The sequence below is a fragment of the Phodopus roborovskii genome, unplaced genomic scaffold, assembly GCF_943737965.1.
Source record: "Phodopus roborovskii unplaced genomic scaffold, PHOROB, whole genome shotgun sequence".
In the NCBI taxonomy this organism is placed as follows: Eukaryota; Metazoa; Chordata; class Mammalia; order Rodentia; family Cricetidae; genus Phodopus; species Phodopus roborovskii.
Window position 1 is genome coordinate 7,391,863 of NW_026126515.1, and position 25,902 is coordinate 7,417,764.

A 25,902-nucleotide genomic window follows, 5' to 3' on the forward strand; every position below is an offset into this window, starting at 1 on the left:
AGACCCTCTGGCTGACTGCCGCCCGCACAGCGCTCCCCACGTCTGAAGGTCTTCTGAGAGCCAGGCTTTCAAGAAAACCCTCACAGCGTTGAAATCCAGACAGAAAAATGGCACCCAAGAGTACAAACAGGTCCTTGAGATGCCTCGTGCCTGTCACCCCAGCATGAGGGAAGCAGGGGAATTGTGAGTTAGGCACCGGGCTGGGCTGGGCTGGGCTGTGTAGTGAGTTCAGTACCAGCCTGGAGGACAGAGTCCTGAGACCTTGTCTCAACAAACTCGAGACGAGAAGGGGAGGGGTGAAGACAGAAAAGGGGGCTTTGCTTTATTTTTAGTGCATGGATGGGGTTTGGGTACAGTAGAGGATGGGGACCAGAGGGCATGAGCTTAGGGTGAGAGTACCTTCAGGACAAGTGTAGAGCTTGGAGTTGCCCTAGGTACACCATCAGAACAAATCCTCAAGCTGCACCCTCTCTGCCCACCAGGGGCTGAAGCCAGACTCCCATCTTGCCTCGCCATAATGCTTCCAGGTCATTCTTCTGGTGCTGGGCGTGGCCATAAACCAGATGGGCGGTTCTAGCCTTTCCCCTCCAGCAGAGCTGTCCTGTCCAATCTTGCTGCTGTCCTCAAAACAAGTGTGTGCTTTTGGAGACAATGGCTCAGATGGCACTAGCGCCTATGGGCGGCCGTGGGAAGGGAAGATTGAACTACTGACGTCCACCTGTGTTTGTACCTGTCACTTGACATGACTAGTGTGTGACTTGAAAACATTTGGAATCGGGTGTGTTCTTTGAGATAGCTTCAGGAAGCACACCTGGTTGCCTTTGTTCCACCTTGTGGCGGGACCTCGGGAGGCAGGTTAAAAGGAACAGAAAGATTGTTTCCCACCAATATTGATGCTAGAGAGGGCCTGTGTGCTGCTTCCCCAAAGGAAATCCATGGAGGCGGCCTGAACCCTGCTCCAAGTAGAAGCATACCTCTAGGGCTGTAGCCTAAAGTCGTATGTTATTTTTGTTTGTTTTAGATTTTGTTTTTAAACTTTGTGTGTAGGTAATTTGTCTGCATGTTTGTCTGTGAACCATGTGGTGCCCATAGAAGCCAGAAGAGGACACTAGATCCTCTGGAATGTGAGTTACAGGTGGGTGGGTCCTGGGAATCGAACCCTGGTCCTCCAGAAGAGCAGCCAGGTCTCTTAACATTTCTTAAGCCCAAAAGTGTACATTTGTACTGGGCATGACATAATCCTCATGCCTACTTACGTGAGAGGATAACTGCCATAATTAACAGACTGTGGTACTTGGGCCAGGCGTGGTGATGCATGCCTTTAATCCCAACACTCCAGAGGAAGGAGGAAGAGGTGCTGGGAGTCAGCCTCATCTGCACAGTGAGCTCCAGGACAGCCAGAGCCACACTGTAAAAACCTGGCTCATTGCTCCCTCCACCACGCACACTCACAAGACACAAGCCGGGGCAGGGGCCACTGGGTAAATTAGTTGGGCATGAACAGAGCCCAGAGACAACCTTGGTGGCTGAGGCAGTTTGAATGCTCCCATGACCTCATAGGGAGCGGCTCTATTAGGAGGTGTGGCTTTGTTGGAGGAAGTGTGTCACTGTGGGGAGGGGGGGTTCGAGGTTTCCTGTGCTCAGGATACCACCCAGTGTCTCAGTCTACTTCCTGTTGCCTGCAAGATGTAGGACTCTCAGCTGCCCACACACCACCCCATCATGATGATAACGGACTGGCTCTCCGAAACTGTAAGTGAGCCACCCCAGTTAAACATTTTCCTTATAAGACGCGCCATGGGCATGGTGTCTCTTCGCAGCAATAGAAACCCTAACTAAGGCGCTGGCCAACCTCAAGAGTTAGGTCTTGAACTCAGAACAAGGTTTGCACACTGAGACATCCTTCAACCTGCAGGCTTCAGCTTTAGTCAGAGGGGTGCCTGTGCTGCAGAGATCTTGCCCTGTGTTAGTAGCTTTCAGGAGCTGCTAAGACCAGAGGGTCCTTGTTCTGCTGGCTCACTGCAGAGGCTACTGTAGATGAATGCTAAGCCACCATGGAATTTGCATTGCCCTGGGAGCTCTTGCCTTTAAAGAGGCCCACTATCTGAAAAGGAGTTCCTGGTTGATTCTGGTAGCACAGTTTGCTTCATTTGGAGCCATTTGCCACAATTGGTGTCTTTACTGCTCCACGAGATGTAGAGGCAGAGGTGAGAGTTCCAAAACTGGTGGTTTGTATTATTTAGATTGAATCTACATGGCACATTTCTACAGGCAAGAGTGTGCCCTTTATAGTAGTCCAGAGATTTAATGACCGTGCGTGCGTGTGTGTGTGTGTGTGTGTGTGTGTGTGTGTGTGTGTGTTTCTGTGTTCCTCTCCACCTTATTTCTTGAGACAGGCTCTCTCACTGACTTGGAGCTTGGGATTTCAGCTACACTGGCTGGCCAGAGAGCCTCTAGTACTTACCTGGCTCTCCTACTTCTCTCCCCACAAGACTGAGATTACTGATGGGCATGACTATGCCTGACTTTTACATGGGTGCTAGGGAGCCAGACTCGTTTGCACAACAGACACTTACTTACCCAAGTCACAAGATTGCTGTAAATTTTTACACATCTAAGTCACTGTCTCTGTGTTTGAGAATAATGCACCTTGCAAGAAGGAAGTGTGCCCAGACAGTGGTACAGTCTTCTCGGGTGCTAGAGGCCACACAGTGGGCCCAAAGTATTCATGCTAAACAATGAGAGATGCTCTACCTGGATTCCCATTATCGCTGGTAAGTAGATGCCAATGTGAAATTAAGCAAAAGGACACTCGTGGAATCTGACATACACCTTAGAACAAGATTTTTACTGTTCTAGAAGCAACCTTCCAGAAGATGAAATCATCCATGATTCCCCAAAAATATTTATTTATACAAAGATTTTTGAGAGTAATACTTGTGTTTGTCTTTATACCTCAGTCTGTGCATCTGGGGCCAAGTCACCATGTGAGGCACGTGTAGCCTCCCCAGATACTCTTGCATGTAGCACCTGCTTCCAGGGACACCAGGGGAGCATGGAGTCTAAGAGGGTAAAAGGGAAATGATCCCTAATGCCCCAGACTGCGGGGACCCAGAATCCAGAGAGTGAACCCTGACCTGGAAGGTGTCTAGCCAAATGTCCATGGGGAAATACAACCAAGGAAGACGGTGAAGGGAGGGGCCCCAAGGGAAGACAGAGAGAACAGATTCTGACCTTGGCTTTTGAATTCAGCATCTCCAGAGGATCCGAGATAGCTAGTCGCTAGCCCAGAAACTAATTGCATTATCTGTCATGACTCATGGTGCTGATTGGTGTGAAAGGGCAGTTTGCAAAAAAGAACAGATTGTCCTTAATCCCAGGCAGTGCAAGATATGGTTCTGGGGGGGAGGGGGGACTTTGTCTTGGTGACCTGTCCGAAGAAAAATGCTTGCCACCTCTAACAACATCCCGATCCCCTAGAGCAGGTGTGGTACTTCAATGGGCAAAGCTGACCTCAGATCTTGTGCCTTCCAGCCTGGCCCTCACCTAGCTGCACTACCCTATGTCCTCCCTAGGGCAGCCCTAACAAGCCCCATTGCCACACACCGTGTCAACTCTCCATTCCACCTTCTCTACTCCACCACCTCTGTCTGCACCACAGAAATTCCATGTTCTCAAGAGTTAGCCTTCCCCTAACCAAGCCATACTTTCTTTACCACAGTGATTCTCGGAGCTAGCAGAAAGAAATGTTCCAGAAGGAAGCCTCCCTCTCGGCCGTGTGCCGGGAGCCAGGGCTTGTGGGCTCCAGGCCTCTAGAGTGAGGTCTGTCACTTTGGTTTCCCAAGGAGCAGCAGTCAGTGGCAGCAGTCTTCCTCCCATGAGGCAGGCTGTCCTCAGCTGCACTTACACGATTTCACCACCATGTTGGACAGCTGCTCCACCTTGGGGGTCCTGCCGACATAGTACAGGATGGTCAGGGGCTCCAGATCCTGGGGCACACAGCACGGAGAAGCCGACGCCTCTGGGTTCAGGGTGTTGTATAGTCCCAGCACCTGTGGGCAGAGTCACATATTTAGCCTTGAGCCTGTGACCCACAAACTATGCAACTTGGGCAGGGGGGGGGGAGCGGCTATTCTGAGTGAACAGAGTGGCCAAGGAGGCTGTTTAAGAGGGGTTGTGGGAACAGTTTGGATGAGAGACTAGTTACAGTCATCCAGTGTGGCAGAGGCAGACTGCCACATTGCTGGGGGTTTGCAATTGATAAGAAACTCTTGGCTGCTAAGAAACTCCTCCAAAAGGTCTTCCTTTCTCTAAGTTTCCACGCTGGTGGAAAATGTTCTTACCACTGCCTTGACACATTTGGAAATTGCCAGAATGTGTGCCCCAGACAGGATGCAGCAGCAGTGTGCTCTCTGGAAATAGGCTTCACAGATGACTGCCCTGCTCTCCGTCCCCCTTAAGGAAGGCAGGTTCAGAGGCTATGGAACCTCCACACTTTCTATTGCCATTGTTTCCTAAGTGCTGTAAGCAGTCTTAACAGAGATAGAAACTTCTCTGGGCCCCACATCCGGCCAGCCAAGTCACACATCCGGCCAGCCAAGTCACACATCCATGACACAGGGTAGCATGTGGCAGTTGAATAACTTCCATGGTACAAAGGAAATAAAAGGGATGTTTGAAACCATAGTAGGAACTCTGCATGTGTGTCCATGTGTGTCTGTGTGCATATTCATTTAGGTATTTGTGCTAGAGACTGGATCCAGGCCATTGCACATGCTAAGCATACTTTTTACCAGTGTGTTAGCCCCTGTGGTAGGAGTATAGATTTCAGAGTATGACAGAGTAGAATTGGGCCAGCCTGCCAAGATCAGAATGTTATTTACTCATCCAAGATTATCATTCACTCACGATTCAGTCTTCCATTCACTCCTAATGACAGGTAGCCTAGTCAGTGGTGCCCCAGTGCCCAGAGAGCCTGCACCCTGTCCATACCGTGCTGTGGGTTGTGTCTGCACTGCGGAGGTACGGACAAGGGCCTGAACAGAAGTTGGCATAGTAACCCTTAGGTTCGTGGACCCATTTCCAGCCGAGATCCTGCCGGAAGTCAATGTAGAGGGGGCGGACACAGCAGTTCTCCTCCAAGTTGCTGTGATTTAAAAAAAAAAAAAAAATGTATAGGAAATCAACAAAAAGGGAGACTGACTATAAAAAGTTCATATGTATCTTCCTATTTCCCCTTGGTACTTCTCCCATCATAGGAGGTAAGCCTAGTCCACTGAATCCCAGGTTCAAGTGCACCTGGTTACAACCATGACTCCCAGGGAACCCGAGTGGGGCTATCAGCCCCCTCCAATCCTGTTGTCTACAGAAATCCACTTGTCAATCCCTCCTCACTCTGTGGGTGGAAACCCTAGGCTTCAACGAGTCTCTGAAAACACCACGAAGTCACTGCTTCCATAGGCATATATTGGCCAAAATCTGATTTCTTGTAGATTGTAAGACCAAACCATAGCCAGGTGTGGTGGCGCGCACCTTTAGTCCCAGCACTCAGGAAGCAGAGGCAGATGGATCTCTGTGAGTTTGAGGCCGGCCTGGTCTACAGAGTGAGTTCCAGGACAGCCAGGGTGATTACAGAGAAGCCCTGTCTCAAATGAAAAACCAAACAAAAAAGACCAAACCATGATAGACTCCATTGTTTACCTTTTAAATAACCATTCCTAACCCCATTCTTCCTTGACTCCTCCCATCCAGAGATACTCATTTTCCTGGCCACCCTTGAAGGCAGGGGCGCTCATGTGACCTGATTAATGGCCACTCAGAACTTAAGAAGTTGGCAAGGAGTAGGACAAGTTCTGGCAAAGATCCTTGACTATTTAGAAAAGTAACAGCTGGGGCAGGAAGGCTATTGGCTCTTTCCTCCCTTTTTTCTTAAGCAAGGACAAGTCACCTGGTGTTCTAGAAATCCCCATGACCACAGGCAAGAAGCTGAAGAACTGGCACGCTAAGGAAACCAGGTGAGATCAGAATGTCTATCTCTTCAAGAGCAAAATCAAGCAGCCAGACCAACCTCAAGTCTGTTACAAGAAACCCCCTAGGGCTGAAGTCACTGTTGTCCACAGCTAAGAGCATGCATCCAGTTGACAAATAGATACATAGAGCAAACCTGCGTGCCAGCCTTGGAATGGCAAGCACACCACCTCTCCCATTCTCTCCCTGAGCTGGCCATCTCTAACGGTATATTTAGTTGTCCCACCCCAACTCCATCCAGGCATCTTCTCTGGCCAGTTAACCCTTTCTGCCCCTCCTATCCCTGGAGGTGCCCCCCCAACCTGTACACACCCAAACCTCACCCATCCTTGAAAGAAGCCTTTGTTCAAACTCCAGCCTTTCCTGTGCCCATGGATGCACCCCAAGGTCCCAGTGTGAAGGATGCTTCAGACCCCCCCCCCAGTGGCATTTTCTTCCTGTTAGCCCTGGGTATTTAGGCTTCCTCGTCCCTCCCACTTCTGTGAGCAGTCCAGCTGTTCATAAAGAAGAGAAGCAGCAAGCCAGGCCATGGCAGTGGTGGTGCATGCCTTTAATCCCAGCACTCAGGAGGCAGAGGCAAACGGATCTCTGTGAGTTCGAGGCCAGCCTGGTCTATAGCCATAAAAACCCTGTCTGGGGCAGATAGAAAAAGGAGGAACAGGAGGAGAAAGAAGGAGGAAGGAAAGAAGGGAGGGAGGGAGGGAGGGAGGGAGGGAGGAAGGAAGGGAGGAAAAGCAGCCCCAGAAGGCAAGCCCCTTCTGAAGTCATTGGTAATTTCTCTAGCTCAAGAGCTCCCCTGTGAATGGAGATGTCTTATATTCCCCACCCAGTAGCATCCTCCAATAGAGGTGATGGATCTTGTTAATTGTCACCTTCAAAGAATCCACCATGACCTGTGAGAAGGGCCTCTGGGCATGCCTGTGGGCATTATCTTGGTCACATGAAATGAGGTGGGGAGACCCACCCTTGTGAGCAGTACTGTTCCTAGGCAGGGGAGTAGGAGTGGGAGAAAGTGAGCTGAACACTAGCATGCATTCAGTTCTCTCCTCTTCTGGCTGAATATAGTGAGCAGCGGCTTCAAGCTCCTGATACCCTGGCATCCCCTCCGTGATGGATATAATCTGGAACTGTGTACTAAAAGAAGCTTTTCTCTCTTATGCTAATTTTTGTTGACTATTTTATCACAGCAATGGGAAAGAAAGGCAACAGAGAACAAGCCCCCTTTCAGGGGATTCCTGCATTAAACTCCCCCCCCCCCCCCGGTATAAACACACCTTGTTAGTACTTTAAGCAGGAAGGCCAGGAGGAGGCTTTCCCCAAGCATCACCAGTGCCAACATCCCAGATTCTCCTCCTGCATTACTTTATCCAGACCTGGCTGGAGCCAGGCTACAGAAAATACTGGGATACCAGAAAAACAAAGAGGTCTGGAAGAAATGTCTAGCCTCCTTTCCTAGGCACATCTGTGAAGAGCACTGGGGACCCTTGGCTGAGTGGGGCTCAGTGCCACAGGAGGGAAGGCTGACCTCACTCCCTATAGGGCCAAGGCTCACCGGAAGCAGTAATTGGTATCCAGGGCCCGCTTCTTCCTCTGCCCGCCCTGGCCTGGGCTGTCAAGTCGGTGTGGAGGGATCATCATGAGAATCAGATGAGGGTTGTGGTGATCCTTCTGCTTCTTGAGGCGTCCCAGGTCTCCCCGGCCATGGCCATCTTCATTGTCCACTCCTGCAAAGGGAAGCAAGGCCACAGCCTCCTGTCTAAGATAAGCAGCGTCCTTGCAGGCTGCTTCCACACCCCATCTTAGCCTCTCACTGCCCAGTCAGGGTGAGGGAGGAAGGCATGGGGCAATCCCACCCCCACCCCGTGAGAAGGCACAGACTGAGGGGAACAACCAGTATCGGAAGTGCTCAGTGGTTACCATGGATACCCTTCCAGATGCCCTCACTACTCCTGCACAAGAGCACATTGCCCTTCCCAAGATGGATGGATCCTGGGCTCCCTCATGGAGCCGTATCCCCACCACTAGATGGGTGCTTTTTACACCCTTTTTGGGGCTGCCAGTTTAGATTCTGAGACTTTGGGTTTCCTGCTAGAGTCTGAATTAGTCAAGATACCACTGAAGTCCCATTGAGAATCGAAGGGGTCACCGTTTGAGATAGTGTGTGTCTAAAAGCCAAAGAAACAAGACATAGGAATTGTTGCCGTTGTCACATTGGGTCAGGGGTGTTTTCACTGTAAAATCAGATGAGGTAACAGAGCCTAAGACAAGCTTGGGAAGAGAGCCCAAATTCAGCTGAAAAGGAGAAGCCTACATTAGAAGGATTTGTTCCACTGAGAATCTTGTTTGTGAAGGACAGCTGCTGGCTGCTGACCATGCTTACCAGGGCAGGAGCTCTGGAAATCCAATTTACATGAGAAATGTGTATCTTAGGGAAGAGTCTTTGGGTATATAAGATAATAGGAACCCTAGTTGTGTAGTTCCCCCGCCCCCCCCCCTTTTTTTGAAGTCTTTATGCACAAGAGACAATATTCTAGTGGTAGGAAGGTACCACCTTAGCCTGACCTGATTGTGAGGACACAGAAGGCACTGTAGTTAGGATGTCAGACTCTTCAACTTAAAAAAATAAATAAATAAAAGGTTTGAGGTTGAGCCCATGCAGGGTAAGGGATTGCTGAGGCCCAGGCCCAAGATCTACGCTAGGCCAAGAGCAACCTTCGCTTTCTGCCAGATGGCATGGCCACTGCATTTCTCAGTTGCCCGAACTGGAGATGCAAAAGGAAAAGAGACTTTCCCTGAACCCCAGAAAATTGCACTCACATTAGACACTGAGATTGTACAGCCTGTCAACTGTCAGGCCAGTGCTATACAAATGCGTATGGTCAAATGCTCAATTGGGGAAGCAACTGTCTTAATTCAGATAGTTCCTGAGCAAGGACCAAGAATGTACAGCAACAACTGAAAGCTCAGGAGTCAGGGCACTCATGTTCAGGACCACTGGAGTTCGTTTCCTCCAGGAGAGGGAAAGACAGCTCAATGGCTTACATTTATTACCTCATTTTGTGTGCTGAGCTTATGAAAAAGGTACTCTTATCCTGGCTCCCTGGACAGCTGGCCTCCAGGAGTTCATCATTCCCGAGAATCCTGCTGCCTCTTAGATGCTAATGTATTCTGTCTAAGAGGAATGCCGTGCTTGGGACTTTGAGGGCAAAGCAAAATCACCCAAGCACAAAGCAGCCATCTCTATGAGGGAAACGGGTCCCTTTTTTGGGTTCTCCGGCATGTGTCCTATTGCATTATCCATTTCTTCGTCCCACCACACCTCAGCATCAGTACCTTTGAATTTGATTTCCATCACCTCGTGAACATTTTCCAGTATGTCTCCATTGGGTTGAAAGGTGTGGCATGGACAGTGAATGCTGATTTCCAGACCCAAGTTGGACTCTGCAAAACAAGACTCAGAGTCAGGGGGGAAGCACTGAGTGACAGGGCAGCACACCCACCATCAGAAGTGAGTCATATTAAAGTCACAGGTGACAGAAACCGCTTCCAAACCTCAGAGTGAGCCCCCTGCACAGCGCGCCACAGTGTGCGTTTCTGTTACGCCATGAACAACTAGATGGGAGTATAAGTACTGGGCATTTTGGAGGCAGAAGGAAATAATCATCCATTTCCAAAGGATGATATAAAGAGACTGTGCGGAAGGGCAGCGGGGCACGTGACTTTAATCCCAGCACTCAGGAGGCAGAGACAGGCAGAGCTCTGGCATCCAGGCCAGCCTGGTCTACAGAGCAAGTCCCACAACAGCCAGGGCTACACAGAGAACCCCTGTCTTGAGAAGCCAGCCAAACAAAACAAAAGTACAATGACACAAGAAGGAAAGGAAAAGCTCACACCACCTAGGTGTCTTTTGGGAGAACAGGTGTTTGAGTCAGCCTGCTGAATAGGATAGAAGAATCCGGGATTAAGGGCAGGGCCTAAGGGGAGTAACTAAGGAACCTATGAGCAGGAAGCAATTTAGAGGCCACAAAATGGAAAGCTGATTGACAGGGGTGGTGGTGACTAGGGTCAGGTTGAGGGGATCAGAAATCAATGCTAGAAGTCACACTACTGAAGACTCACGGTTCTTGTAAATAATGTCAATATTGCTACCATCTTCGTGGAGATTAAGTGATTATTCCAGAGGATGTACGAGGTAAACTGTGGTTATACGTGACCATATTTTCTCTATGGAACCAGATGTAATGAGGTAAAAATGACTTGGGAGTTTCTTCAAAAAGTTCACCACGATGGGAGGTTGGGACTGTGGATGGCAGCATGGGAACACAGGTGTGAACACAGATGGTTACAGTCTATCAGCGGTGGTTCTAGAGGCCACACCTGAGGGTCCAGATGACCTGGCTTTGATGGAATGAGCTTGGGGAAACCTAGAGGTGCCTGGCTTTGTTGGCACTGAGAGCCAAAGGGCCAACTCAGGCCTTTTTTCCTCTTTGCTGTGGGCTGATGTTTTGGTAAACAAAATCAAAGAGCACAGAACTTTAAAGGTCTTGCTACACAAGCATTTGGACCTGAGTTCAATTCCCAGAACCCATGTAAAAAGCCAGGAGTGGTAATTCATGTTTGTAATCCCAGAATTGGGAAGCCACACATAGGAGGATCTCTGAGGATCTCTGACCTAATTTTTAAGCTGCAAAGTGAGTTCTAGATCCCAATAAGAGACTGTCTCAAAAACCCAACAAACAAAACCAGGTGGGTGAACAGCAGAGGGGGTTGACCTCTGGCCTCTACACACGTATGTACAAACACATGCATGCACGCATGCATACACACAAACACATGCACACAAAGTAACTAAAAAGTCTGAACCAGACTGGATCTAGTATAGTGTCAATCTTGGTGGGTTAGAGCTCTGTGAATCCTGGGGTGGCAGCTAGCTGTGGCTGTTATAAGAGAGGTCACAAGAGACAGACCTTTCTAGGTGAAATCTTAGTGAGATGATTGGCTTACTGTTCCCTGACTTTCTACCAAACTGCTCTAAGATTTTATCAGCAATAGTTAATTTGGTCTCTATAATAATTCTATAAACTGCCAGCTGGTGGTGGTGTATGCCTTTAAATCCCGGTACTCGGGGGGCAGGTGGATCTCTGTGAGTTTGAGGCCAGCCTGGTCTACAGAGCGAGTTCCTATAAACTAGAAATATCATTAGCCCGTTGTACAGTGGAGGTTGCTGCAATTAGGGGTATTAAGTAGTTTATCCAAGACACCCACAGTAAGGAGTCATTTCAAGACCAGGGCAGAAAACAGTGGATCCTGATGAGAGGCCACACACTTTGTTGTGTTAACACAAGGGCTTACTATGCAGCCCAGACTAGCCTGGGACTGGTGATCCTTCTGCCTCAGCCTAGTGCTGGAATTACTGTGTACCACCGTTCCCAGCTGAGATACAGGGACCAGGAACAGGCAACAAAAGGCACCGTGGAAACAGTGATCCTCCATTCACCCAGAGGCAAAATGCCCCTGCTTGCTTAGCATGCCTTCATGACACTGGGCACATCCTTCTGTATACAGAAAGGCTGTGGGCCGCATGAGTCATGGCACAATGGTTGAAGTACCTGGGTCCTCCATCCTGGACAGAGCTCCCGGCAGCTCTGGGCCTCAGCATGCAGCCTGAGTACCTGGAGCGCACAGGCTTGCAGATGCTTCCTGAGTGACTCCCAGACCACAGGTGTGACTCAGGCTTCATCAATCCACACCATCAGCTGCTCCAACTTGGAGTCCGTTTGCAGCCTGGTTTGGGGCCATGAACTCTTGAGGAGACTCGGGAACAAAGGCCTCAGCTACTTCCCCTGAGGGAAGGGAGGGGTGGCAGAATTTGCCTGCGTGTGAACTGAAGGTTCCAATGAAAAACAAACCTCAGAGTTGGCTGTGGTGGGGCGGTGGGTGGGGAACCCACGGGCTCTATTATGAAATTATCTTTTCTCATGTCTCAAGGAGGATGGAAAGCATGTCCTACACAAACTTCTCATTGAGTCCCCAGCTGTGGACACAAGCATTCCAAGCGCCCAGGGTTTCAGAGAGATCCAGGTGGAGCTGATCAAAACCAGACAGGCAAGCTAAGATGAATTCCCCCATACCCCCCTTCTTTTCTGCCCCATGGTAAACTCTGAGTGGAGAGCAGCCTGAGTCAGAGGTGCATTGCTGCCACCTTTGGCCAAGTCCTGTTGATTTCCACAGGTGTTATCTTCCTAAAAGGGCCTGGGTAGGCTCTCCAACTTATCATGTGTCAACTCTGTTGTCACACAAGGCCCCGTATGGGAGCTTGAAGACTTGGATGCCTAAGAGTCCAGTGGATTATGGAAGTGAGAAACTTCCCTTGGAGCCTCACCCACAGGGAGCACTGAGGTGTGGGTTAGAAACAGTGTACACAGCACATTTCAAAGGGTGGCTACTGCTCAGCTCGGGGACAGGGTCAGGGGCCCGGGTCCATTAGTCACGAAAAGTCAGGAATCTCTGTTTGGTTGGGGTTTGTTGTTGTTTGGTTTTGTTTGTTTTATATCTCCCTGGCTGTCCTGGAACCATGTACACCAGGCTGGCCTCGAACTCAGAGATCTGTCTGCTTTTGTTTCCCGAGTGCTGGGATGAAAGGCGCGTGCCACCACACCCAGCTGAGCTTTCTGTGAAATCTCCTAACAAAAAACCCTGCTGACCAAGAGTTAAATGTAAAGGCAGGCAGCGTGTGACCTCTGCCTTCAACCCTACCTTCCTCAAACATCAAGGACATAGAGGGGTCTCCTGCCCCAGGACTCTGGCCGCCAGTTTGGAAATAGACTGACATCACAGCCGATGATGGTGAGGGCCAGGAGGAACAGATGGGACCCTACATGTCACCCCCACCCACCCACCCACTACCACCTCCATCTCCTCCATCGCCTCTACCGCCACCTCTAGCACCACCACCATCACCGCCACCATCTCCACCGCAACCTCCAGTCTGTTCGCAGCTGCTACAACAAATGGAGCTGGGTTCCAGCCAGGGGCCTGGACTCCAGTGCCTCTTTTGCTTAGGTCCTCCTTCAGCCTGACCTTAAAGGGCTAGCTCCTCCTCATCACTTGGATGACAATATCAGCCTCCCTTCCTCATGGAGACCTCCTTGAGGCAGCAGTGTTGGAGCAGGAAATCATCATCACCCTGATTCTTTGGTTTTTCAGTCCATTGTCACAGACTGACACGCCATTTTGTCAGCATGTTCACCGGCTTACTGTATGTCTCTGCCACCAGAGTGAGAGCCCCACGAGATCTGAGCTCTCACCTGCTGGACCCCCCCCCCCCCCAGGGCTGGACTTAGAGCCAGCATGTAATGATGGAGTAGAGAAGAGTCATTAGCTCCCCTCCCCCTCTCCCCTCCCCTTTCATGAGGCGAAAGGGACCCGAGGTTCCTGCTAAGAGTTTACCTACCTCTCCGCAACAGCCACTCCCGCACAGTGTCAGTGACATCAAAGGACAGCCACTCAGCAGTGCCCCTCGTGGGCAGATTCTTGCCACCGATATAGCGCTGCTTGGCGATGTGCTCATCGGGCCGAAGTATCTGTGCAGCAGAGGAAAGGTGAGTGTCTAAGGCCAGCATGGACTATCAGGGACAGGGTACAGTGCACAGGACTGGTGAGCCAAGCACGGGGTGACTAAGGGCTTCCAAACACCCTGCCCTCTGTGCACCTCAGCCCTCTTAATGACAGAGGCTCTGAGGGGTCTGTCAGACCCCACACTCGGTGGAGGCCAGACATGGAGGAGGAACTGGCTTCCGGTGTGTGGTTTCCAGCTGGAAGAGGAGGTACCTGGAAGAGCTCAATCCTCTGCTCAGTGCGCTTGGAGCTGGGGTTGGGCACCCGCAAGACCCGGAACTCTGCCCGGAACAGATTAGTTCCATTTTTCTCCACTGAGGATACGTTGAAGCGAAAAACCTTAGAGGTAATCCCTTTGGGGCAGACAGCCAGCTCATCTAGAAGGAAAAAGCAATGGGGAGAGGCACAGTGAGTGAGGGCCCAGTGCGCTGCCTGCAGACACATGCCAAGTGGCCACAGTCGTGTCTATGATCTCCCCAGAGGCTTGAGGCACCAGACCTGAAGGTGGAGATGCAAGGAAGATTTCTGGTGATCTCAGAGTCATGCAGAGTCCTGAGCATGGAGCAAGGAGACCTTAGAGCTACAGGACATGTAACTGAGACTGGGCAGTCAAGTGTAATTGTCCTTTGCCCACTGTCTTTTTAAAAAAAAAAAGGTTTATTTGCTTTATGTGTATGAGTGTGGACGTCAGTGTTTGTATGTACGCCACATGTGTGCAGTGCCCACAGAAGCCAGAAGAGGGCGATGGATCCTCAGAACTGGAGCAATTATGAGCTGCTGACACAGATGACAGGAATTGAACCCTGGTCTTCTAGAAGAGCATGAGTGATCTTAACTGCTGAGCCATCTCTCCAGCTCTGCTCCCACTGTCTTGCTACCCCAAACTGCTAAGCTCTAATTTCTTCAGACTAATTTTCTTAATCTCTCAAAAATACAGATTCAAGCTGGGCCTGGTAGCACAGCCCATAATATCTGTACTTGGGAGCCTGAGGCAGGTGGAGCTTGAGGTTAAGACCAGCCTGGGCTATGTAGCAAGTCCCCAGCAAAACAGATCCTGAGAGATAGCAGTTAGTCACTTAGCTATCGTAAAGATAATTGATTCAAATATTCATGTTCTTGTTCACCGGGTATTCATTCTTTTCTTAAACATGCATAGGGGCTGGAGAGAGGCTTCAGCGGTTAAGATTACCTGCTGCTCTTCCACAGGACCCAAGTTCGGTTCCCAGCACCCATGTTGGGCAGCTTGCAACCAGCTGGTTGTAACTTTGGCTGCAAGGGATCTGACACCCTCTTCTGGCCTCCTCAGGCACACAAACAGCTAGACTCAGACTCACACACACACACACACACACACACACACACACACACACACACCACTCAAATAGTTAATCTTTTAAAAATGTAAACATATACGAAATAAATACTATGAGCCAGCTGTGATGCTGATGACAGGATGCCACAGTCTTGTCATCTGTGTCCCTGCCTGCAATTGACACAGACCCAAATCATGGGATGTTTGCTGAAACAGAGGAATGGCAGGAAGGGATGAAGAAGGGTTAAATAGGGACAAGCAATTAATGGAAGGGGCGGCAGCAACCTGTACCCTGCAAGAGGATGGTGGGGGTGGCCAAAGGGGTTGGCACAGAGGGGCTGCTGGAGGCAGAGAGAGACAGAGCAGAATGGATGAGGGACCCATGGCGGCAAGCTGAAGTGAAGAGAAAGAAGGTTGAGAAATGAGGCTGTAGGGACGCTCGTGTGTCAAACCGAGAGCCTGACTGATAAGAAGGGAGTTTCAGAAAGTGTTTGAGCCAATGCTGTGGCTTAGACCTAAACAAAGGGCAGTTTCTATGGTAAAGAGGCCATATCTTGAGTCTGGGGGAAGTGTGTGTGTGTGTGTGTGTGTGTGTGTGCACACACACATTTCAAATCAAAAGGAGCTAGCTGTCTCAACTGCTTTCTTTTCATGGATTAATGTTTCTGGGATAAAACACCATGACCAAAAGATTTTGTTTGGCTTATACTTCTACATCCACAGTCCATCACTGAAGAAAGCCAGGACAAGAATTCAAGCAGGGCAGGAACCTGGAGACAGGGACTGATGCACAGACCATGGAGGGGTGCTGCTTTACTGGCTTGCTTCCCATGGCTTGCTCAGCCTACTTTCTTATAAAACCCAGGACCACCAGCCCAGGGATGGCACCACCCATAAAGGGCTGTGCCCTTCTCTCAATCACTAATTAAGAAAATGCCCTACAGGCTTGCCTGCAGCCGACTCTTAAGGAGGTATTTTCTCATTTGAGGCTCCCTCTTCTCTGATGACTCTAGTTTGTGTCAAGTTGACATAAAACTAGCCAGCACAGAGGGAGCTATGCCCTGTGCTATGCCATCCTCTTCATTCCTGTCCATCAACCAGAAGGCAGCAGATGCTCTCCACAGTTCCAAGCCAGACAAAGGAAAACAGAAGCCTCCGTCTTCTCTGCGGCCCTGTGTCCTTTACAACATCAAGGTCTGAGAGCATTAACACCAGAGGAATCCTTTCTAAACAAAGGGTGACAACAGCCAGGGCTTGAAATTCAAGCTCCGGGACCCAGATCCCACACATAAAGGACATGGCTGGAACGATCTGTCAAGTACCCCCACGGGTGGGTTACAAGTCATGGACTAGGCGGGGCAGATCTGAGGCCTAAAACCAGCAAGTTCGCCCCTGGGCTTTAGGAAAGGATGAGTGGGTGTTTCTGGAAATTACCATCTGGTGGGCTTGACGTCTGTGGTTAAAGGAAAATTAATGGAACAGATGTAGGAAACAAATGTGTGAATGCCACCTAATGAAGCCCTGATTTAATAATTAGCCGCAAAGGAACAAGGACTGCCAATTATTCTCCACGGCAGTCCAAACAGGACCGGAGAGGAGTCAGTGATGGTGGTTCTCGTGGGGGTACATAAGAAGGGATGCTAGAGGTGGGACCCAGAGCCTCTCACATGTAAAGCACACATTTAAAAAACACTTTATTTCACTAATTATGCATACTTAGGTGTATCCATGTGAGGGTTTATACACATGAGTGCAGTGCCAAAGCAAGCCAGAAGAGGGCATCAGATCCGCCTGGAACTGCAGTTAGAGGTGGTTGTGAGCCACGTGATGTGGGTGCTGAGATCTGCACTAAGGCCCTCTGTGAGAGCGAAATGCATTTTTAACTGCTAACCCATCTCTCCAGAAAGCACACATTTTATAACAGAGCTACCTCCAAAGCAATTTCATATGTAAGTCGGCAGGATGTGGACAAGCACTTGGATGGGTGACGCTCTAAATGACTGAGCATTGGTCTGGGAGAAGATGTCAATCTGGCCTCTGCAGTAACTGTCTGTTAGGAGAGACGAGTCAGGGTAATGTGCACCCAGCTATAAAGGGAGGGAAGAAAATGGGAGATGGTAACTAAGGAGGAAGGGACCAGAGTCGGGAGAAGCAGTGGCAGTCAGGAAACAGGGAAGGCGAGGCCCTAACAGAGTCCTCAGAATGTCTGATGACTGTCCTCAGAATGTCTGATGACTGTCCTCCTTGCTAACTCCACTTCATCACCCGTGAGCCTTACCCCCTGACGGACCCCTCTGTGAAAACTGTAGGGTGAGTCAAGAAGGAATGGGAAGTACTTGGGAGGGGGGTGGAGGTTGGGGAATCAAGATCCTGGGGTCATAACTAGAGACATGGCTCAGTGGTAGAAGCACTGGCTGCTCTTCCAGAGGACCTGGGTTCAATTCCCAGCACCCACATAGTGGCTCTCAAACATCTGTAACTCCAGTCCTAAGGGATCTGACACCCCCTTCTGGTTACTGTAGGCCCAGGTACATATGTGCCATAGACATACATACATGCAAAACACCCATTGTACATAAGATAAAAAATGATTTAAAACAATGTCTGAGACCATGGGCTGGCAAGATGGCTTTGTGAGGAGAGGTGCTAGCTGCCAAGTCTGATGGCCTGAGTTCAAACCCTAGGACCTACACTGAAGGATAGCATACTTCTGAGAGTTTTCACCAACCTTCAACTCATGTGCAAGCATGCATGGGTCCCTGATACACACATAAATAAATGTAATAAATTTTTAAGAGTTCATACTCTTAAATACATACTAAATGCTACATAGTAAGACCCTATCTCAAAACAAACAAAAACAACAACAAAAACATAATTAGTGGAATGAATCATGCAAATAAATAAGCAAAATATGTAATATATCACTTTACATTTTATATAGCTCTAAAAGATAATATATATAAAATGTATTGTTCTGCCCATGGGAAAATGGAATCTCAGAAAGGCTAAGTGGTTTTTCATGGTCACTCAAGTCGATGGTGGCAGAGGTGGGATTTGAACCCAGGTGGGATTTGACCACACACCATTTATCGAATCTGAGACCCTGAAAGGGTGGACCTGGGAGATTACCCAATGGGAAGATAGTTTCAGCAACAAATACGATGGGATTCTTCAAAATGGCCCTATCATCCTAGCACTGCCTTGGATTCAATGACCAGGACCCTTGTGCCCAAGCGCTGCTCTTGACAATCAAGAGCTGCGTGTAGGAGTCTCCTCAGTAAAGTACATTCTCTCCAACTGTTTCCATTTCTTGGAACACTGCACAGTGGCAGACGCTCTTCCCTGTTTTATTTTCGGAAGTAAGAAGAGCACACAACCCACACAATGCATGCATAGTATTCATGGAGAATCCAGGGGGTTGTATTTGTAGCTAACTACCTCTTAAAATACTTTCCGATAGGTGTGTTTGGCTTGAACACCTCCTTTCTGGGAAACAATGGAGGAATGAGCAATAGGGCCACTTTGGAGAGTGTTTACAGCAGTATGACCCCACCACCCAGCGACTGACTGCACTGTGTGGGTCCCCAGCAGTTTTCCCAAGTTTTCTAGATGTTTCCAGTGTTCAGCAAGGAAGGATAAACAAAGTTTATCCTTTTTCTGAGAAGGCTACCATGGCTTCAAGTGTTCTGGGAGCTTGAACAAGTCCTGCCTGAATGGTCTCAAACTTCACATGGATTAACCTTGAAATGAATTAGATGTATTGTTTAGCCGATGTTTAAAAGTTTGGTGGTAAAAGTTCATAAATAGTTTAAGTCTGCATTACAAGTTGGGAGACTTCACAGAAATTCCCAGATTCTCTACTACCCTGGAAAATGATAAGACATAGTCAAGCTGGACCTACATTCCTGAGTGCGGCAATCAGTAAGAGCCACACACACAGTGGCTTTCCTCTTTTCCAAGGTCATTAGGGATCCAGAGCCTCCTACCCCAACGGTACCACATACACCTACTTTTCTCTATGACCTGAGTACTTCACCAAGGAGCCTGGGCCATAGAAACTCTTCTAGAACCATCTATACCCCAAACCAAGTGCTTACAGCCCCTCTGAGGAAACCCTGTGCCCCATGGGTCACCCCATCTTTAAGCTTGTTGAAAACACAAGTTCCCCAAGATGTCTCCATACCATCCCTATTCTGTAAGGGTGTCTAACACTGGCATCTGTGGAATATCTTTGAATGAAATCTATGGGTGGCAACCAGAGAAGAAAGCCCAAAACACTGGGTATTCTTCCTGCTGGGGAATTCTGTGTTTGTCTTAGCACCTTCCTTGACTGATTAAAAAAAAAGTCTCACTCAAGACACAAACAAATGTAAGCCAGAAGATGAAAATGATGCTTACACTGATGTTTGCATGGATGATGCAGAATTGAAAAGAGGGTATCCTTCCCCACTACATGAGTATCCCTCCTCACTACTACTCATCTCCCATGGCAACATCCTAGAAAAGCATAAGATTACAGAGTCTTGCCTCTCCCAGCAGGTACCCAAGCAAATCATCCCCAGATGTGACAAAATTCATTCACAGTGAAAGGGAGCCGAGAGGTGACCTCATACAAGGAAACTGAGGCTCCGGGAAGAAGTAACTCATGGGTGAGCTTGCTTAACCTGCTTCAGACTGTCCAAAAGAGAAAGGAAATCCATTCATTGAAACTGGGGAAGTTTGTGTGGCCTATGAATCTCTGAGCCCATCTCCAATAGTCAGAGCTGAAACCAAATCCAGTTATTCCCAAGTGACAGGGCACCAGGGTTACAAAGGCAGTAACTACTGTCCCCTCCTGCGTTACAGTGACAGTAACTGCAGTCCCCTCCTAGTGAGGTTAACCTAGGGTTCATCTGTGTCACAGGCCTAGAGATTAAGTTCTGTTCTATTAGAGCCTAGAGAGTAAAGGCAGCCTTAAATTGTGCATTTTGCATGTACACTGCCGCTCAGCATGCATTTTGCACACGTCCTTTCTAGGTTAGATCACGAAACAGATTGGCCGTGACAGGGCAGGGGCGGTCATAAGACAGTTCTCTCTGCTCTCACTTTGGTACCCTCCCTCTCTTTGGAAACGATGCCTTCTTTTGCTTTTCCTCTCTATGGGCCCCTGTCACCTTGCTCCAGGTCCTGTTGTCACTTCTCTCTAAATGCCCATCCTCTGAGAGTGACAAAATGTGGACATGAGCATCATCTCAATAAGACATCCCCCTGCCCCACAGAGCTCTGGCACAGAGCTCCTGACATTGCAACAGCATAGACCCAGAGCCAGTCCCACATACCCTCAGCAGAAGTTCAGGATGGGCCTGGCAATGGTAGTGCATGCCTTTAATCCCAGCACCCAGGAGGCGGAGACAGGCAGACCTCTGTGAGGTCGAGGCCAGCCTGGTATATAGAGTGAGTTCCAAGACAGCCAGGACTGTTACACAGAGAAACCCTGCCTTAAAAAATAAAGAAATAAATAAAAGTTCAGGATGGGTTTCTCCCCTGCTCAGCAGCTGCCACAACCTTCTTTTTACTTCGTGTGCCATGTGCAGCCGGGTAAGCCACACCTGACCTGCTGCAGGGCAGGCCCAGGTTGGTCCCTGTTCAACCACCATGTCACCTGTGCCAACTGCAGAGAGCCTGAGCCTGCTTCCAGAACTACTGTGCCTCTATGGCATTGCCTGTGTCTCACTTGAACTCTGGCTCCTCCTCAACATCCAGGAAACGATCTTGTCCACTGTGCCAAGTTGGCATAGGCTAGACCATGACTCTATAACCCCCATGTCCCACCTCCTGTCTCGAACCTCCCTTGATGCTACAGCCTGGGAACTGTACTCCATCTGTGAGGGTCTGTCCTGGTTTCTGCTCAGGGCTGCAAATGAGGTGGGCCCTCGTGAGATAGAATCTTTCCTTCCTCAAACTCTCCTCCTGACCCAGGCTATGAAGGTTCCAGGTCTACTCTCTTGTCCTCTGCTTCCCTCAAGATTGTAACCTTCCCTGATGTTTGTGGCTATTCCAATGCTTTGGTAGGTGACCAAGAAGTCAAGGGTTCAGCCCATCTAGGCCAGGATGACTGGAAACTGGTCACCTGGAAGTCCCTGAACCAATAGCAATTTGGGGACCCTTGGCCAGGAGTTCAAAGACTGCCTTGTTTCCATCCTGGACTCCCCACCAGTAGCCAGATCCTAAGAAAGAACACTCCAGGTATTTATGGTTAAGAGCACTGAGAAAGCCCCTACCCCACCTCCAGAAACCACAGGTTTCTGCCTGGTGCAGGCCAGCTCCCCACTGGCCTCTGCATCTTCCTTGAGAGCCACACTCCACCCATTGGCGCTCACTCCTGTCCCTTCCCTGCAGCCAGGTTTCTTTAGCCTCCTGCTGTTTGCCCCGTGGCCACTCTAACTCTGCCACCCTCCTGGCTCCATCCCATCTTCCCACCTCATTGGGCACTGCCCACCTCCCAGGTGGGCCCGGCTGAAGTCACCAGGGCACGGAGGACACCTGCTGGCAGGGAAAGCAAACAGAGCTGCTCCCGGATTCAGGCCCAGAAGAGTTCACATTCCTCTTTCCTGGGCTGTCAGTTTCTCAACATCTGCCAGTTTCTCTCTCTTGTATTGAGGTTTTTTAAATCCCCATTCAGTAAACACACATGACTTCCACACGTGTACAAACACACACACAGACGTCTCACCCAGAAGCTTCGCAGCTCCTCAGCAGGCGCAGACAGCAGCCTCCTGGGAAGAAATGCTCCCAGACAAACAGACCCATGGCCCCCACAGCCATCCTTCCCACCCACAACTCCGTAGCAAGCAGATGCTCTGGGTTAGCTGGCGCCTCCATCCTGCACTCCTGTGTCCACTGGCCAGGGAGGCCCCACTTTATACATATGAATCTGTCTACCGTGTAATGTAAGAGTCCACATCGCCCAGAGTTCATGTATGTGGGAATACACATGCATTATTACCCTTTCCCTCTCGGCTCACATGTCATGTGCGTCGTGTGTGTGTGTGTGTGTGTGTGTGTGTGTGTGTGTGTGTGTGTGCGAGTGCGTGTGTGTGCGCGCGCGCGCGCACGCGCTAGACTGAAGGGCTCAGGCTGCAAGAAGTTAATATCTTGTCTGGGCTTCCAAAAACTTAGCAAACAAATTTGGGGCAGGTACTGTACTTTCTGAGAGCTGAGATGTGGCACAAGGAGCTGGGAAAAACTGGGAGAATATGGAGATGTACAAACTCAAAAGACCATGAAGGTTTGGGGGACAACCAGCACACCCCATGATGGAATCCATGTGCTTAAAGTTAACCTCTATGGGCTCATATGTGAGAACATGTTTTCTTAGGTGGCCATATAATTCCATTATCCGCCAAGCTTGTGATGGAAGTTCAGAATGCCACTTGGCTCCAGGACTCCTGGCCCCTTGAAGTGCTTGGCTCTTACCAGAATGTCTCTGTCTCCTTTCCCACCCACCTACCCAGCTGCAGCTGCAATGCCTGACCTCTGCAGTGAACCCTGGGGCACTCTGCTGTGTAACCACGGCCAGGCCCCCTCTGTGGAACTCCCTCTTCCCGGCCATCCCCTCTAGAGTAGACACCCAGCAAACATTTGAACTTACTGTGCTCTGCCAGCCCCTGGATCATGTCGAATTTATGGATCTCTTTGGCATAGTACTCCGACTCAGTGTTCTCCTGAGTGCAGCCTTCCTCCCTCTCCCCATGCATCTCTTCCAGCAACTCCCGGGTGCTGTTGTAAAGTGCCAGGACCTGATAGGGGACGTGGGTCATCACCGATGGCTCAGGGGGACTGGTGAGCCTGAGCTTGCTCAAGATCTGTCCCCTAATGGCTTCCACCCTCTTCTTCTTGATGTGGCCGAAGTCCAAGGTGGTGCAAGTGGACAGAGAAAAGCTTACTGTGGCCAAGTTCAGTAGGGCCAGGACCACCAGAGCCCTTTGCAAGAGCATCTTCATGTATGAGCCCAGGAGCAAGGCCAGGGGGCGGGGGAGGCCTGGCAAGGAGGAGACCCCAGTAGAAAGAGGGAGGAAACCAGGCGTCCTCCCTAGATCCCAAAGACTGAGGCTTGGCAAGAGGGTGCATGAACTCACTGCACTGCGAGGGCTTCAGGACTCCCAGGAAGCGCTGGCTGCCCCGGGACGAAGGAGCGGACTGCTTGCGATGTAGTGCTGGGATTCTTGTCCATATGTCTAAACAGGTTTCTGCTGGGCTCTGGCTCCCAGCAGGCCAGGTGGAGGGCAAGCCGAGGGTAGGGAGGGGTGGCGAGGCAGCTGGGAGTGGGAAAAGAGCTGGAGTTTTTCCTTAGGTAAAAATAAATAGAGCGGATATCTGATATTGCCAAAGGCTGCTTGGCGATGAGGAGAAAGTGGGTATTTTAAAGAAAGTGCAGAAGGGCCATGGCTGGGTCCCAAAAATCAGAATCTTTGCCTTGCCCCGAAGAAGAATAAGAAAAGAGAATAGGAAAAAAAAAAACTGTTTAAAAAAGTCACCAGTGGGTATGTGGGGAGAGGCAGGGCTGGGCAGCGGCAGGCCCAGCTAAAGGTGGGGGCAGTGCAGGACACACTTGTCTCTCGAGCACTCCATTCATGCTTTCCCTTTTGTTTACACTTCCTCGGGGGCTTTCTAAATGGCTCTGTTCACGCTGCCTCTTCTCTCCATTGGCTGGAATGAGAGATTGTGTGCAACTGGCAAGCAGGGAGGGCAGGCTCGGGCACAGCTCGGACAATCCACCTGGACCCACAGTCACCAGCATCTTAGCTTGTCTTCTCCCTCGGCCATGGCTTCTGTCCCTTGCTCCTCTTTAGGGGGAAAGAAATCAAAAGGCAAAGAAAATAGAAGCCGATTCTCCGCAGCTGACTCCGGAAAGCAAGCGTTATTCCTTCCTCCGCAAGCCTCTTCTCATTCGTGTCTTGCCTCTCTGTGGCCCAGTCCCCTACACTCGGCCCTCTCCTTCCCTCCCTTTCTCTCTCCCCTTCTCTCTCTCCCTCTCCTCCCTCTCTCTCACACACACATGCACACACACTGCTTTCTCTATTTCTCTCTGCTGAAATTTTATACCTCCCTCCCATGACGTCTCGGCCTGGGGTGGGGGAGGGAGGGAGGGAGGGACCAGCGCACGCAGCCTCTCTTGCTACACGGTTTTAATGTTTTAAACAGGCACAGGAAAAGCCGAGCCCATTTGAAAAATACTTTGCGAGTCCTCTGGTTCGACGTGGTAACTGAACTTTTTTTTTTTTTTTTTTTTTCCCCTCCTCTTGGAGTCATTCCTGCTACACGTTGGCTGTTTTTCTGGAAAGTTACTCCCGAGCCCCCTCCCTCCTGCTACCCCGGCCCCTGTGCGCCGGGTCCAGCTGTCATTCCAGCTCTCTCGCCTCCCCGCGTCCCCGATCGCCCCCGGGCCGGGTCGGGGACACACGCGAGGTCTGCTAAGGGGAGCGGGGCCGGGCGGCAAGGCCACTCTCTCCAGGCCCGAGGGTGGAACCCGGCTCGGCCGCGATCCTGGCTGAGGTTCTTCATTGACCATCCAGGAGCCGGGAGGCTGCAGCTTGGGTAAATGATGGCGTTTTCAGGAAGGCCGAGGGTGCCCTCTGGCGAGGCCGGGCCGCCAGTGACGGAGCCTCGCTGGCTCGGTCCCGTGGGACTGGGAGCACCACTAGATCCTGTGGTCAAGTTCCTGGCACCACGTGCAAGTGAGCGCTGCTCCCTTCCAGGCCGACTCAGCACCTGGCCCCAGCCCATTTCCCAGCCGTTTCTCCCCAACCCCCGCCCGCGCCCCTCATGCGCAGCTTAAGTCAGGCCAGACCCAAGCCGATCTGCCCACTTTCTTCCCATCTTCTAGACCCTTTTTGAGAGGCCAGGCTCTGGTCTCAATGGAAGAGATGCCAATGTATTATCTTACAATTGGGGAAATTGAGGCACGGTTCACATATTTTCAAGGTCATAGTGCGTGTGGGGAGTGGGGTTGTCTATCACAGGCTGTCCAATCTGGAAATGCATTATTTGTATCTTGTAACTTGTCTGATTATGAGGAAATCTAGGTGTACAGAGACCTTAAAAATGACTTTCTTTAAAATCACACAGGTCTTAGGTGTCAATACCACCATTCTGACCTTGCCTGTCCATTGCCAGTCTGCACTTTGCTATGTTTGCTTCTGCAATTTGAGAAATAGATTTGTTTTTGTTTTTGTTTTTTGTTTCGTTCTGTTTTTGTTTTTTCAAGGCAATGTTTCTCTGTGTAACCCTGGCTGTCCTGGAACTCACTCTATAGACCAGGCTGGTCTACCTGCCTCTGCTTCCTGAGTGCTGGGATCAAAGGTGTGCACCACCACCGGGTTGAGAAATATATTTTATGAGAGGGTGGGGGAGAGAGAGTCCATGTGAACTTATGTGCGTGTATGGTTGGAAGCCAGATAAGGGCAGCCATTCCTCTGGAGCTGGAGTTGCAGGAGGTTGGGAACTGCCTGGCTAGATGCTGGGAATCCAGCCCTGACCTTCCCTAGGAGCAGTGTATGCTCTTAATTGCTGACCTTCCTACCTCTCCAGCCCTGAAGGAGCCTTGGTGTTCACTACATGCCCTGTGCTGTTCTAGGCACTGAGGATAAGTCAATGAACAAAACAGAACTTTCTTTTATGGAATTTGCATTTCCCATTGGGGGAAGGATGGTAACACATTAAATAAATAAAATTATGTGGGGAATGGAACAGGGAAGGGGAGGGAGAGTACCCCGATTGGAGGTTGTTGAAATTTAAAATAAGGTGTCCCCAGAGGCTGAGGCTCTTGGGATAACTCTTGGGATAACAACAGGGGAGGCAAAGTTATCGAGGGAATGAATTCTCTTCTGGGCTATACACTTTCTGCCTTGCGCACACCTGTGTCTCAAGGGCAGCTATATTTTTAAACTCACTTCTCAAATGGT

General features: G+C 50.0%; 1 protein-coding gene across 1 annotated transcript; it reads right to left on the reverse strand.

Annotated features, from left to right (window-relative positions):
- Positions 1 to 2,827: 2,827 nt before the first annotated feature.
- Tgfb3 (transforming growth factor beta 3) lies at positions 2,828 to 24,013 on the reverse strand. Its single transcript, XM_051196373.1, has 7 exons — positions 22,590 to 24,013; positions 13,858 to 14,021; positions 13,481 to 13,610; positions 9,361 to 9,468; positions 7,580 to 7,751; positions 4,993 to 5,146; positions 2,828 to 4,052 (listed from the first exon to the last, which is right to left on the reverse strand). The coding sequence occupies exons 1-7, from the start codon at positions 22,939 to 22,941 to the stop codon at positions 3,894 to 3,896; spliced, it is 1,239 nt and encodes a 412-aa protein (XP_051052330.1). The 5' UTR covers positions 22,942 to 24,013; the 3' UTR covers positions 2,828 to 3,893.
- Between the last annotated feature and the right edge of the window lie 1,889 nt (positions 24,014 to 25,902).

Bases quoted from the DNA above. Each gene is read 5' to 3' on its own strand.
- Tgfb3 (XM_051196373.1), bottom strand. From the start codon at position 22,941: ATGAAGATGCTCTTGCAAAGGGCTCTGGTGGTCCTGGCCCTACTGAAC. The intron at 13,611-13,857 runs GTACCTCCTCTT...TCTGCTGCACAG, and splicing joins AGAGGATTGAGCTCTTCCAG to ATACTTCGGCCCGATGAGCA. The intron at 5,147-7,579 runs GTGAGCCTTGGC...TTTAAATCACAG, and splicing joins GATACCAATTACTGCTTCCG to CAACTTGGAGGAGAACTGCT.